A 13,469-nucleotide genomic window follows, 5' to 3' on the forward strand; every position below is an offset into this window, starting at 1 on the left:
TTTTTTTTCTCCCCTTTGCTTTTTTTTTTTTGCCGCGCGCAGCGTTTTTGTCTGGCTCGCAGTCAGCCTTTCTTTTCCTCAGGCTGTATTGAGCTTTTCACAGGCTAAAGATGCGGTCTCTGTAGAGCGAATTCAGATGCTGCCGGATTGGATCGATTCGCCCTTTTGTATCTGTCGGACGTGGTTAAATTAGAAAAGCTGGTGTGGGGGGGGTTTTAAAAAAAAAAAAATCAAACTTTTTTATTATACAAATCTGCAGCAATGCCAATCAATCTGTTTGACTCGGTTAAGATTTAGAGTCGACTTCCTGTTGAATCTGTGGTTGGTTTGTTTGCCGAGGGTTTCATTATTAAAACTGAATCCTTTCTGTCTTCCCTCTGAACTCGTATTAATTTATTGCCCCCCCCCCCCCCCCCCAACAACTCCATTTTATATTCACGTTATTTGCAAAGTGTCCTTGTTATGATAACAAGCACAAGTCCTGTCAGAGGAGCTGAGGATGATTTCCAAGTGTTTGATCATCTCGTGTCTGCTTTGTCTTCATGTATTTATTTTTAAGTTTATTTATTTTAAAGAATGTTGTTGATTTGTCGAGTCCTTTTTGCATGGGACCGTACTTCTCGTCGTTCGCCTCAGTGTGGGTCTCTAATCAGGCGAGAACTCGTTTATCATTCTGTTTTGGGAATATGGTTTGGTATGGAATGAGATGTGCGCCAAAAGTATTCAAGAAACGAGCATAGATGTACGACGAGACAAGAAAGAGCACACTGAAACTGGAAAAGGCGAACTCCTCAGATAAACGCCGTTCTCTGGTCACAATTTTCTAAGCTTGGCTTTCTGTAATCATGGTTTATGAATGCGCTGCCGGAGTTCTCGTTTGCGCTCCACGATGGCCGCTCTGGCGTGTGGGCGGGGCTTGAGAGCGATTTACTCTCATTGGCTAGTGAGATTTGAATGGGCAGCTCGAGTGTCCAGCTGTGGAGGATGACGCTCCGTGTCGTTCCTGAGAGCTCATCAGAAATTAGTCGTATGAGACTACACACACACCTCAAACATTAATCATAAACTAGTTTCCACTACAGAGTACAAACACTAACGATACTGAGAACTGCAAAACTCACTCCACAGGAATCTCTACTTCCTGGTCAAAGACCTGTCGATCCAAATCTCGATAGCCAATAAGAGTAAATTGCTGTCAAGCCCCACCCTCAAGGGAATGGTGACTGTAAACTTGTTCACTGTTTGTTTTTTCTTCTTTCTCGTTCCATATTTCCGTTCGTTTCTTAATTGTTTAATACTTTTTGGCACGAATTTCACTCCATAGTTTGGATACTGCCCCAGTGGCACCGCAGTCCGACTGGAGTTATTCTTAACGTCTTAAACATTTCTTTTTAATCGCTTGAGATGATGGTTTCCGCAGAACTGTTCCTCTCGGGTTACTGGATTAAAATGTTTTATTCAGGATTATTTAAGTCGGTGGTTTTTTTTATTTATTTATTTATTTTTATTAGTGTTGGATTACCAGGTCGGTGGTTCTGAGGCTTGTTCTTCGACGTGATGCTGGCTGTTGGTTTGAAATGCTGGATTTGGGGTTTTCTTATTCCGTTCCGAGTCGATGTGTTTATTCTACTCCCAACAAGTTTGTAGTGATGGAGGACACGATGAGGATCTCGCACTGACTGTAGGACACAGGTCGCCTTACAGATATTTACATCAGCAATGCACCTCTGATGTTTTGTATAAATTAGTGGGGGGGAAAACTCCGAGGTAATCAGCTTGGTTGCTACAAGATGGCAGCGTTGGATACGTTTCAGGTGTGTGAGATTTTATGTATATAAAAAAATAAAAACTGGTCGTGGGCAGTGTGTGCAGTCAGTGAGCGAGGATGGAAACGTGGCCAGATGGGTGGAGATGCTAGTCAAAGACCTACTGCTGTTTTGTCAAGAGCGCAAACGCACCACGCTACATCACAGAGAGAGGCCAAGGACTGAGCTTACATAGTCGCCTCTTTCCGGGTATTCAAGTGCTCGTTCATTATCTCTGTCCGAATGCAGCTCCATGCACGTTCCTCGTTTGTATTAATTAGCGTGTTAACTGGTCATGCTCTAGATGATTAGGTTTCCAGGCAACCAAAGCACAGGCCTGGGTGAGCACGTTGGACCCGCTGAGAGTGAACAGGCCTAAGACGCAATTTCGTCGTCTCGATTATATAACGAAATAAAAACACTGCCGAGGTTACCGTAGCCTTTCTGAAGCGTGGCGAAATTCCTGTTTATTATTCGTGTCCTACCTCTTGTTTGCGAATCGGAACTGAGATGCTTCAAATCATGCTTTTTTTAATTGAAAAAAGTTAATCTGATCAGAAGTGATGGTGAACACGAGGGTCTCCGGTTCGTGTGTAAAATTGGACCTCAGTACAGGAGGAGGAGGAGGAGCGGTAATCTGATGACATGAATACAAATACGTCTGATGATGAAAGATTAACTTTAAAAAAAATAAATACATTTGAAAATGACACTTTACGTTGGTCCTGATCTACTTTTCTCCCACTGCAATGTACTGATATCACAATGGTTTGCTTTGTAATTATTACAAGATGAATGGATTAAAGTAATTTTATTTGTCGTTATGGTTTCGGGATGCGTATCGTCTCGTGGCTTTAGTGTATTGTCTCATAGATGATGGATTTTTTTTTTTTGTTTGTTTTTTGTTCAGTTGTTCTATACGGCGGTGGAGTATAAACCGAGACGTGGCGCTGATTTAAAGGCTTCAAATAAACTTGAGTGCATCTTGACGTTCCTCTCTTAGACTTTCACCACGGTACTAAATTACAAACGACTGAACGAGGCAGAGAAAGCTTGCAGGTGCACAGGGAAGAGAAATAATGTACACTTAATCAAATGATTATGCAAAAAGCTAAGGCTTTAGATTTGTTGCTCGTTACATCTGCGTTTATGACGATTACGATTTTTAGCACCGGACAGTGTGGACGTACAAAAACACCATGGCCTGCAATGGCTACAAAAGTAAATGACTAAACCAAAAAAAAAGGAAAAAATTCAAATTTTTTACATTTCTAATGAATAAAAGTAAATCGGTTTTATAAATGTAATGCTTCAGTACAAAGTCTCTAATAGGTATTTTTTTGTTGTGAAAAGATCAATGAACTTGACCATTTTTATCCCAAATTAATTAGAAACATCAAAGATTTCTAACTTGTTCAGTATGGGGGAAATAATTTTTTACAATTTTCTCGATTTAAGTGTATAAATGTTGATTTTATTTGTATTCCACTTTAGTCTCTTGTGTGGGTTTTTTTTTTTCTTTTTCTTCCTCCTTTAATTTAATTTATTTATAACCTTGCTCCTGCTATTAATGTAGCCCTCGATGATGCGTTGTTAAGAAAACCTTTTTTAAAATAATAAAAAAAAAAAAAAATCCTTGACATTCGTATGCTGAAGTAATTTATCATGATCTCCCATATTCTGTCGTCGTATTTGTCCGGTTCTAACGCTAACCAAGTGAGATTAGGAATAAAGCTAATAAAACCTTTAGCTAATATGTTTTCCATGTTCCTTAGTGGAAGTACAAGTAACTGCAATTGGTTTAAAAAAAAAAAAAAAGTAGCTTTTCTACTTGAGTGAATTGCAGATGAGTGATGTTTACTTTAGAAAAGAATTTGTCCCCTGTCCTAAAATGAGCATTAGTGTACTCTATTCACTTTTATACACACACACTTGTACAGCTTCATATATATGGAACTGCGGCACTTTTGAGCTGTGGATTAAGAATGAAAGAAACGATGAGTCTGGCTTGCATTCTGCAGGTTTTTTTTTTTTTTGGGGGGGGGCGTATAGTGTGTATTTTGGAAATGAAAGTATCATTTGTGTGTAAATTGAGACATTGGATTGTAAAGAATTCTTGAGCATGAACTGCGAGTGGATGATTTTTCATTTTTCTACACATGAATTTGCAAATGTTGTGTATCTGTTCTGTCTGATGTATGGAGTGATAGGTTGTAAACGACTTGAAAATGTTTGCATGGCTCCCCCCCCCCCCCCCCCCCCCACACACTTCCCAAAAAACTGAATCCCTCCCCCTCTTTTTGTACTGATGTGATCTGTTCTGACCGTAGTGTGCTTCTAACACGGTGTGCTCTGTGTCCACATTTTTGCAGACGGCATCTCCGAACTAACATGGCAGTCAGGCTGTGTGATGTGGCTTCTCTGCTTAGAAGTGGCTCGTGGGCGGCTGAGCCTTGGACCGGGGTCTGTGGGACTTCTTCTTCTTATTTACTGATTTTATTTATCTTCATTTCCACGCATGTCATTCCAGTCATGGCCAATTTCCTGTGCTGCTCCGCATTACAATTCGAGTAGTTATGAATCATGGAATGGAGAGTAAACAGGTTTGGGTCAGTGTGTCAGTAGCTAAATTCAAACTCTTAGGAAAGTTTTAAAGCGGCTTGAGCTGTTTGCCATCACATCTTTCCAATCTGTCCCTTTTCTGCTTCATTTTTAATCAGTGTTATCGAGTAATACTATCATTTTTGTTAGTGGTTTGGTTAGTTGTGCTACTCCAGCAGTTACATAACGGAAAATAGTGTTGTAAAGGCAATGATCAAACAAAAACCCTGCTTATAACAAAAAATGGCACTGAGCTACAGTAGCAACAACGGGCCAAACGCTAAACTGTGGTTTAAACTTTGTGCCTTTTCAGTGGTTTAAACCTTGTGCCTTTTCAGACCCCATACACAAATGGGGGGAAAAATATAAATACCTGAAGTGATGTAAACCATACCTGTCAAAAATGTGGACTTGACTGATTAAATACAATATTTAGGCCTATATGCCTAAACTATAATGCAAAAATAAAGTTCAGGAAGACAAGAAGTAATTACAAAATGTAATCAAGTTGTCAGTAAGTGCTAGGAAAGAGCTCCGTTTCTCACTCTTACTGTATAAAATATGGAATGGTTAAAGAAGTGCACACTTTGAGCTGGTACTGTACAGAATTCAGGTGTATTCTCTAACCCCAGACAAAATCTCTATCCTGAAAACTTTGAAACCCCCAAAAGAAATCAAAGTATTTGAAGAAGGATGTTTGGTGTGAATTTGAAGGCACATGTTTGACAGTGTACATGTTGAAGTGGAGTATTTGTTGAAGGGTGTTTTGTTGTTTGAAAGGAGGGTGGGTAGGTTGAAGGAAGGAGGGTAGGTTGGTTGGTAGGTTGAAGGAAGGCAGGAGGGAAGGTTGAAGGATGGTTGGTAGGTTGAAGGAAAGAAGGAAGGAGGTTTGGTGGGTTGAAGGAAGGAGGGTAGGTTGGTGGGTGGGTTGAAGGAAGGAGGGTAGGTTGGTGGGTGGGTTGAAGGAAGGAGGGTAGGTGGGTGGGTGGAAGGAAGGAGGGTGGGTAGGTTGAAGGAAGGCAGGAGGGTAGGTTGAAGGAAGGAGGGTAGGTTGGTTGGTAGGTTGAAGGAAGGCAGGAGGGTAGGTTGGTGGGTGGGTTGAAGGAGGGTAGGTTGGAGGGTGGGTAGGTTGAAGGAAGGAGGGTAGGTTGGTTGGTAGGTTGAAGGAAGGCAGGAGGGAAGGTTGAAGGATGGTTGGTAGGTTGAAGGAAAGAAGGAAGGAGGTTTGGTGGGTTGAAAGAAGGAAGGAGGTTTGGTGGGTTGAAGGAAGGAGGGTAGGTTGGTGGGTGGGTTGAAGGAAGGAGGGTAGGTTGGTGGGTGGGTTGAAGGAAGGAGGGTGGGTGGGTGGGTGGAAGGAAGGAGGGTGGGTAGGTTGAAGGAAGGCAGGAGGGTAGGTTGAAGGAAGGAGGGTAGGTTGGTTGGTAGGTTGAAGGAAGGCAGGAGGGTAGGTTGGTGGGTGGGTTGAAGGAAGGAGGGTAGGTTGGTGGGTGGGTGGGTGGAAGGAAGGAGGGTAGGAGGGTGGGTAGGTTGAAGGAAGGCAGGAGGGTAGGTTGGTTGGTAGGTTGAAGGAAGGCAGGAGGGAAGGTTGAAGGAAGGTTGGTAGGTTGAAGGAAAGAAGGAAGGAGGTTTGGTGGGTGGAAGGAAGGAGGGTAGGAGGGTGGGTAGGTTGAAGGAAGGCAGGAAGGTAGGTTGAAGGAAGGAGGGTAGGTTGGTTGGTAGGTTGAAGGAAGGCAGGAGGGTAGGTTGGTGGGTGGGTTGAAGGAAGGAGGGTAGGTTGGTGGGTGGGTGGAAGGAAGGAGGGTGGGTAGGTTGAAGGAAGGCAGGAGGGTAGGTTGAAGGAAGGAGGGTAGGTTGGTTGGTAGGTTGAAGGAAGGCAGGAGGGAAGGTTGAAGGAAGGTTGGTAGGTTGAAGGAAAGAAGGAAGGAGGTTTGGTGGGTTGAAGGAAGGAGGTTTGGTGGGTTGAAGGAAGGAGGGTTGGTGGGTGGGTGGAAGGAAGGAGGGTAGGTTGGTGGGTGGGTGGAAGGAAGGAGGGTAGGTTGGTGGGTGGGTGGAAGGAAGGAGGGTAGGTTGGTGGGTGGGTGGAAGGAAGGAGGGTAGGTTGGTGGAAGGCAGGAGGGAAGGTTGAAGGAAGGAAGGAGGATAGGTTGGTTGGTAGGTGGAAGGAAGGAGGTTTGGTGGGTTGAAGGAAGGAAGGAGGGTTGGTGGGTGGGTTGAAGGAATGATGGTAGGTTGTTGGAAGGAAGGAGGGTTGGTGGCTGGGTTGAAGGAAGGTTGGTAGGTGGAAGGAAGGAGGGTTGGTGGCTGGGTTGAAGGAAGGTTGGTAGGTGGAAGGAAGGAGGGTAGGTTGGTAGGTGGAAGGAAGGAGGGTTGGTGGGTGGGTTGAAGGAAGGAGGGTAGGTTGGTGGAAGGAAGGATGGTAGGTTGGTGTAAGGAAGGAGGGTTGGTGGGTGGGTTGAAGGAAGGAGGGTAGGTTGGTGGGTGGAAGGAAGGAGGTTTGGTGGGTTGATTGAAGGAAGGATGGTAGGTTGGTGGAAGGAAGGAGTGTTGGTGGGTGGGTTGAAGGAAGGATGGTAGGTTGGTGGAAGGAAGGAGGTTTGGTGGGTTGGTTGAAGGAAGGATGGTAGGTTGGTGGAAGGAAGGAGTGTTGGTGGGTGGGTTGAAGGAAGGATGGTAGGTTGGTAGGTGGAAGGAAGGAGGGTTGAAGGAAGGTTGGTAGGTTGGTGGAAGGAAGGAGAGTTGGTGGGTGGGTAGGTTGTTGGAAGGAAGGAGGGTGGGTTGGTAGGTTGAAGGAAGGTTGGTAGGTGGAAGGAAGGAGGGTTGGTAGGTGGGTAGGTTGAAGGAAGGAAGGAGGGTGGGTTGGTAGGTTGAAGGAAGGAGAGTTGGTGGGTGGGTTGGTAGGTTGAAGGAAGGAGGGTTGGTGGGTGGGTTGAAGGAAGGTTGGTAGGTGGAAGGAAGGAGGGTTGGTAGGTGGGTAGGTGGAAGGAAGGAGGGTTGGTGGGTAGGTTGAAGGAAGGAAGGTGGGTTGATAGGTTGAAGGAAGGAGGGTTGGTGGGTAGGTTGAAGGAAGGAAGGTGGGTTGATAGGTTGAAGGAAGGAGGGTTGGTGGGTGGGTTGGTAGGTTGAAGGAAGGAGGGTTGGTAGGTGGGTAGGTTGAAGGAAGGAGGGTTGGTGGGTGGGTAGGTTGAAGGAAGGAAGGTGGATTGGTAGGTTGAAGGAAGGAGGGTTGGTAGGTGGGTAGGTTGAAGGAAGGAGGGTTGGTGGGTTGAAGGAAGGTTGGTAGGTGGAAGGAAGGAGGGTTGGTAGGTGGGTAGGTTGAAGGAAGGAGGGTGGGTGGGTTGGTAGGTTGAAGGAAGGAGGGTTGGTGGGTAGGTTGAAGGAAGGAGGGTTGGTGGGTGGGTTGAAGGAAGGTTGGTAGGTGGAAGGAAGGAGGGTTGGTAGGTGGGTAGGTTGAAGGAAGGAAGGAGGGTGGGTTGGTAGGTTGAAGGAAGGAGGGTTGGTGGGTAGGTTGAAGGAAGGAGGGTTGGTGGGTGGGTTGAAGGAAGGAGGGTTGGTGGGTAGGTGGAAGGAAGGAGGGTTGGTAGGTGGGTAGGTTGAAGGAAGGAAGGAGGGTGGGTTGGTAGGTTGAAGGAAGGAGGGTTGGTGGGTAGGTTGAAGGAAGGAGGGTGGGTTGGTAGGTTGAAGGAAGGAGGGTTGGTGGGTGGGTTGAAGGAAGGTTGGTAGGTGGAAGGAAGGAGGGTTGGTAGGTGGGTAGGTGGAAGGAAGGAGGGTTGGTGGGTAGGTTGAAGGAAGGAAGGTGGGTTGATAGGTTGAAGGAAGGAGGGTGGGTGGGTTGGTAGGTTCAAGGAAGGAGGGTTGGTAGGTGGGTAGGTTGAAGGAAGGAGGGTTGGTGGGTGGGTAGGTTGAAGGAAGGAAGGTGGGTTGGTAGGTAGAAGGAAGGAGGGTTGGTGGGTGGGTTGAAGGAAGGAAGGTGGGTTGATAGGTTGAAGGAAGGAGGGTTGGTGGGTGGGTTGGTAGGTTGAAGGAAGGAGGGTTGGTAGGTGGGTAGGTTGAAGGAAGGAGGGTTGGTGGGTGGGTAGGTTGAAGGAAGGAAGGTGGGTTGGTAGGTTGAAGGAAGGAGGGTTGGTGGGTGGATTGGTAGGTTGAAGGAAGGAGGGTTGGTGGGTGGATTGGTAGGTTGAAGGAAGGAGGGTTGGTGGGTGGGTAGGTTGAAGGAAGGAAGGTGGGTTGGTAGGTTGAATGAAGGAGGGTTGGTGGGTGGGTAGGTTGAAGGAAGGTTGGTGGGTTGGTAGGTTGAAGGAAGGTTGGTGGGTTGGTAGGTTGAAGGAAGGTTGGTGGGTTGGTAGGTTGAAGGAAGGAGGGTGGGTTGGTTGGAAGGAAGGAGGGTGGGTTGGTTGGAAGGAAGGAGGGTGGGTTGGTGGGTGGGTAGGTTGAAGGAAGGAAGGAAGGAAGGAGGGTGGGTTGGAAGGAAGGTGGGTAGGTAGAAGGAGGGTGGGTTGGTGGAAGGAGGGAGGGTGGGTAGGAAGGAAGGAGGGTGGGAAGGAAGGTGGGTGGAAGGAAGGAAGGTGGGTGGGTGGTTGGAAGGTGGGTGGGTGGTTGGAAGGAAGGTGGGTGGGTTGGTGGTTGGAAGGAAGGTGGGTGGGTTGGTGGTTGGAAGGAAGGAGGGTTGGTGGGTGGGTAGGTGGAAGGAGGGTTGGTGGGTGGGTAGGTGGAAGGAAGGAAGGAGGGTTGGTGGGTGCACTTTACCTAGTGTGGGGTGGGAATCTCCTCAATCACCACTAGTGTGTAGCATCTTAGAATGCATCAGAACGTCCACCACAAACCAGCTATTAGTGGAGAGAAGAATGATGTAGCCATTTCAGAGATGGGGATTTATTAGGGGGCCATGAGAAGGGCTGGGGGGGGTTCACCAGGACACCCGGGTTATACCGCTACTTTAAAAATATTTATTTATTATTAAAACATTAAGTGTCTTTTGGATTTTTAATGACCTCAGTGTCAGGACCTCGGTTTAACATCTCCGCTGAAAGACGTTGCTGTGTTTACAGTATAGTGTCAGTCACTATACTGGGGCATTAGGCCCCACACAGACCACAGAATGAGTGCCCCCTGCTTGCCTAACTAATACCACTTAGAGCAGCAACCTTAGTTTTCCCCAAAAGGTCTCCAATCCCGGTACTGGCCAGGCTCAACCCTGCTTAGCTTCTTTGGGCGCACCACGTGAGAAGTACAGGGAGATATGGCTCTGGTTGAGGAAGGAGTCTGGTTGGTTGCTGAAGGAGGTTGGTTGTCTAAAGAAGAAAGAGGAGGTTGGTTGGTTTGTAGGAGGGGGATGGTTGGTTTGCTGAAGGAGGAGGAGGGTTGGTTAATGGTTGTTTGTAGGGTATTTTGAAAAGTGGTATCGGTTGCAATGTTGATTCTAGGTTGTAGAAAACTAGAAGGGTGTTGGAAGATTGGTCTTGATTTGAATAAGAGTGTTTTGCTGAAGATTTGTGTTGAAGCGTACCTGTTGGAGATATTTGAAGAGCATTTTGTTGAGCATGTGAGGATGTGTTGCTAATGTACCATATGCGTGTTGCTGATTTTAGCATGTTGGTGCGCTGGTAAGATAAAGAAGCTTTAATTGTATTTACTTGTTTTTCAGCCTGGTATAATTAGCTGTTACTTGGTGCTAATGCTAATGTGATTAGGAAATGCGTTACTGCTGATCAGGTGCCTTGTGCTGGAGCGGCATTTATTATGGTGTTAATTCTCCTGATGAGCAGTTCTGGCTTCTATTATACTGAAAAATAAGATTTAATAAGGTTTGCTGTTATTTTTAGTGCTACAACTCTGCGGAGGAACTGAACACTTTCGCATCCTTAACACGACCTCGTCTGTGTTTGTAGCTAATTAGCATCACTGATGCTATGTCCACATAGTTTAGGCTTGTTATGGCAGGAAGAAATTAGATTTGTGTGGGAGACTGAGCAGAAGAAATGCATTTTCTCTACGGATTATTGTGTGTGTGTGTGTGTGTGTGTGTGTGTGTGTGTGTGTATATATATATATATATATATATATAAAATAAGAAACGTATATGATTAGCCATTAGGGATGTCCTGAGAACCGATACTTCGGTACCGAGTCGGTACAGACATTCTTAAAACGTGACGTACTTGTTTTTCTGCACTAGCGTTGGAACCGTTTCTAATGGAGGTCTCGAGGTTGCAATTCTTCCGGACCTGGTTGGGGCAGCAAATACATGCAAGTGTTTGTCAGTCCACAAGTGGTGAAGAAGACCTACAAGTGCACAGGAAAAACTACAGAAGATTAGCTTAGCTTAACAAGTTTATCTCCGCCCTGGCTCGTTGAGAGGAAAAGAGAGGAAAGCAAGCATCGGTTTCCGGTGTGCAACCGATGCTATCGTTCATTTCAACCCAAGCGAGGAAACGCCTGGAATTTGGTGATGCACCTGAAAGATGGTCCTATAGTATGTCTGAGGCAGCTGGCTGTGAAACCAGCTAATGTTATGCTCCACGTAATGTTAGCGATAGCCTGTTATTTGTTAACGACGCTAGCGCATTGCAGTGTTATAAACTACCTCCTAATGGGCCACCGTGCATCGCCATTCAGCCCGTGTCCTGTCAGCTAAATGTAGCCTAATGTCACTAATTATTATTCACATGTTCACGCTTTTAATAAATCTTTCTGTTCTGCCACCATATCAGAGAATTTAAACTAATGCTTGCATTCAGAGTATAAGGTGTGTGTGTGCACGTTTAGGAGTGCACCTCCACTCATTGTCAGACAGTGTTTGATAAATAACCCCCCCCCCCCCCCCCCCCCCCCCCCCCCCCGCGCTCTCTCTCACTCTTTGCCAGTATCAGCCAGAGGAGGATATCCTCCAGGAGAGGTTTTAATAAAAAATTATTTTTATACCACACCGTTGTATCGAGTATCGTGTACTTTTGGTGGTATCAGTACCGACTACTAGATTTTTGCTATTGTGACATCCCTACTAGACAAACATTCCTGGTGTCTTTTTGTAAGAGCTCTGAACAACAACAAAAAAATGTGGTTGTTTTTTCCCAGTTTCAGAGTAGGCAGTCCATGATGTTTTTCTTTCCTTTTATACCAGTTTAAAAACTACTTTAACAAAAAAAGGGTTTAAGCAATTTTTTTTCCTTCCCCTTTTTATTTATTTATTTATTTTTAAAAAATATATCTACATTATTGGCTCAAATTGCGTGTGTGAACTCAGCTTTTTAAATGGATGATTTTTTTTTCTTTAAACACCTTTTTTTAGTTTTTGTGAATTGAATCGGTGTCATTTAAAATCTCAGCTCGCACACAGGCAGCACCTACAGGCAAAATGGCTCATGATGGCATGTTGGCAAGATAGAAGGTAAAAATGTGTTTTCTGACTCGAGGTCCCCCCACCCCCCTTTGTTTTTGTTTTTGTTTCTTCTTTTTTTTTCTTTTTTTTGGGCTCTTTAGCAGGTAATTGCTGCCATGGAAACACAGCTCTCGAACGGACCGTCGTGTAACACGAGCAACGGTCCGAACCAGATGAATAGCTGCTCCTCACCAGTGGAGTCAAGCGGCATGGAGGACAGCAAGACGAACCTGATCGTGAACTACCTGCCTCAGAACATGACCCAGGAGGAGCTCAAGAGCCTCTTTGGAAGCATCGGGGAGATCGAGTCGTGCAAGCTAGTACGAGACAAAATCACAGGTGAGGTTTGACCACGGTTTGTTTGTTTTTGTTTGTTTGTTGGTTTGTTTGTTTATTTAGCTTTCCATGCTCTAGAGCTCACACTGTTGGTTTAGGAGTCTTTTTCTGCTGGAAGACAGCGCACTGTGAGGTGTGACGAGCCAATCTAATTACAGCATGGACGATTCTGAAGCTTGTGGCCAGAAAAGTATACAAAACGCACATTGCATGATCTGGTATGTTATGAGTGGAACATCTGTAGAGGGGGGGGCGAAAAGCAAAAATAGTCGCAGTATATTTTCTAGATGTTTTTAGTGCCTTTTTTTTTTTTTTTTTTTGTGACATATATTTAACAGCATCTGAAAATCGATTTTCAGAAAGCTTGCAGGAGACCTTTTGGTGTGTTTTGTGTACTGAATTAGCCGGTCTTTTCTGAACAGTTTTCCATGACTTTTTACTAATTTACTGGATTATAAAGTACTCGTTTTCTACTTGGTTCATGATTTTTAAAAAAAAAATATATTTTTTGAGTAAGTCGGTCTCTGGGGGTCTGTTTTCCGATCAGTTAGTCTCGGTCACGGACACGCGTAAGGGGATGAAGTCATTGCTAAAATCCGGGCCGTTGCTCATCCGGACTGCTGGTTATTGTTGGGCGTTGTGGACGTGGGCATGCAGCCGCGCTTTCTTTCTGATGCGACTGTTATGAAATGGACATCCTACATGAAAGCTGTCATCACTGAAGCCTCACCTCGGTAACCACTGACTACTGCAGCTTTACAATCTACACCACACCCTGGCCATATTCACACACGCACATGTTAACCGTGTGTAAATATGTAGCTGTTTTCACTGTACTAATGCGTGGCCGTTTTTTAAATTATTATTATTATTATTTAAATAAATAAATCACTAGTGTTTTAGTATAGATGAAATGTAGCCTGTGATCTACAATTAGTTTGAGGTTAGAAAAATGACACGCACACGCACGCATAGAATATTAATAAAGATAATTGACTTCATGTATGAGTATTTTTAATATCGAATTCATGTTCGAATGTTTTATAAATGAAGCCCCAAACTTGTTTTCGTGACTTCAGAAAAACTGCTTAATCAATTTTTATATTAAATTCCAGATATCATTATATAGTTGCTACTGCATTTAGAAACTAGATCTAAGAAGGGTTTCTCTCTGCCTTCAGTAGTTCATCACAAAACAAATACAGAAATACTTTCCTCTTTAGATCATTAGTTTATTAATATCCTTAACGATTTTTAAATGTATTTATTAATAAAAAATATTAATTTATAATGAAATATTTTTATTATTATCAAATGTATTATTATCGAGGGCTGATCTTTTCTTTTTTTTT

The 13,469-nt window shown here is 44.6% G+C and overlaps 1 protein-coding gene across 6 annotated transcripts in view; it reads left to right on the forward strand.

Moving 5' to 3' along the window:
* Positions 1-13,469, forward strand: part of elavl2 (ELAV like neuron-specific RNA binding protein 2) — a 49,131-nt gene that overhangs the window by 18,120 nt on the left and 17,542 nt on the right. For 4 of the 6 annotated variants that reach the window (XM_017460799.3, XM_053677432.1, XM_053677434.1 and 1 more), the window contains exon 2: positions 11,883-12,120. In XM_017460799.3, the coding sequence (XP_017316288.2) occupies positions 11,898-12,120 (223 nt within the window). In that variant the 5' untranslated portion in view covers positions 11,883-11,897. Of the gene's footprint in view, positions 1-4,177; positions 4,269-11,882; positions 12,121-13,469 lie in introns of all 6 variants that reach the window. The other 2 variants (XM_017460801.3, XM_017460802.3) reach the window with 2 other exon arrangements.

Source organism: Ictalurus punctatus, chromosome 29 (genome assembly GCF_001660625.3).
Source record: "Ictalurus punctatus breed USDA103 chromosome 29, Coco_2.0, whole genome shotgun sequence".
NCBI lineage: Eukaryota > Metazoa > Chordata > Actinopteri > Siluriformes > Ictaluridae > Ictalurus > Ictalurus punctatus.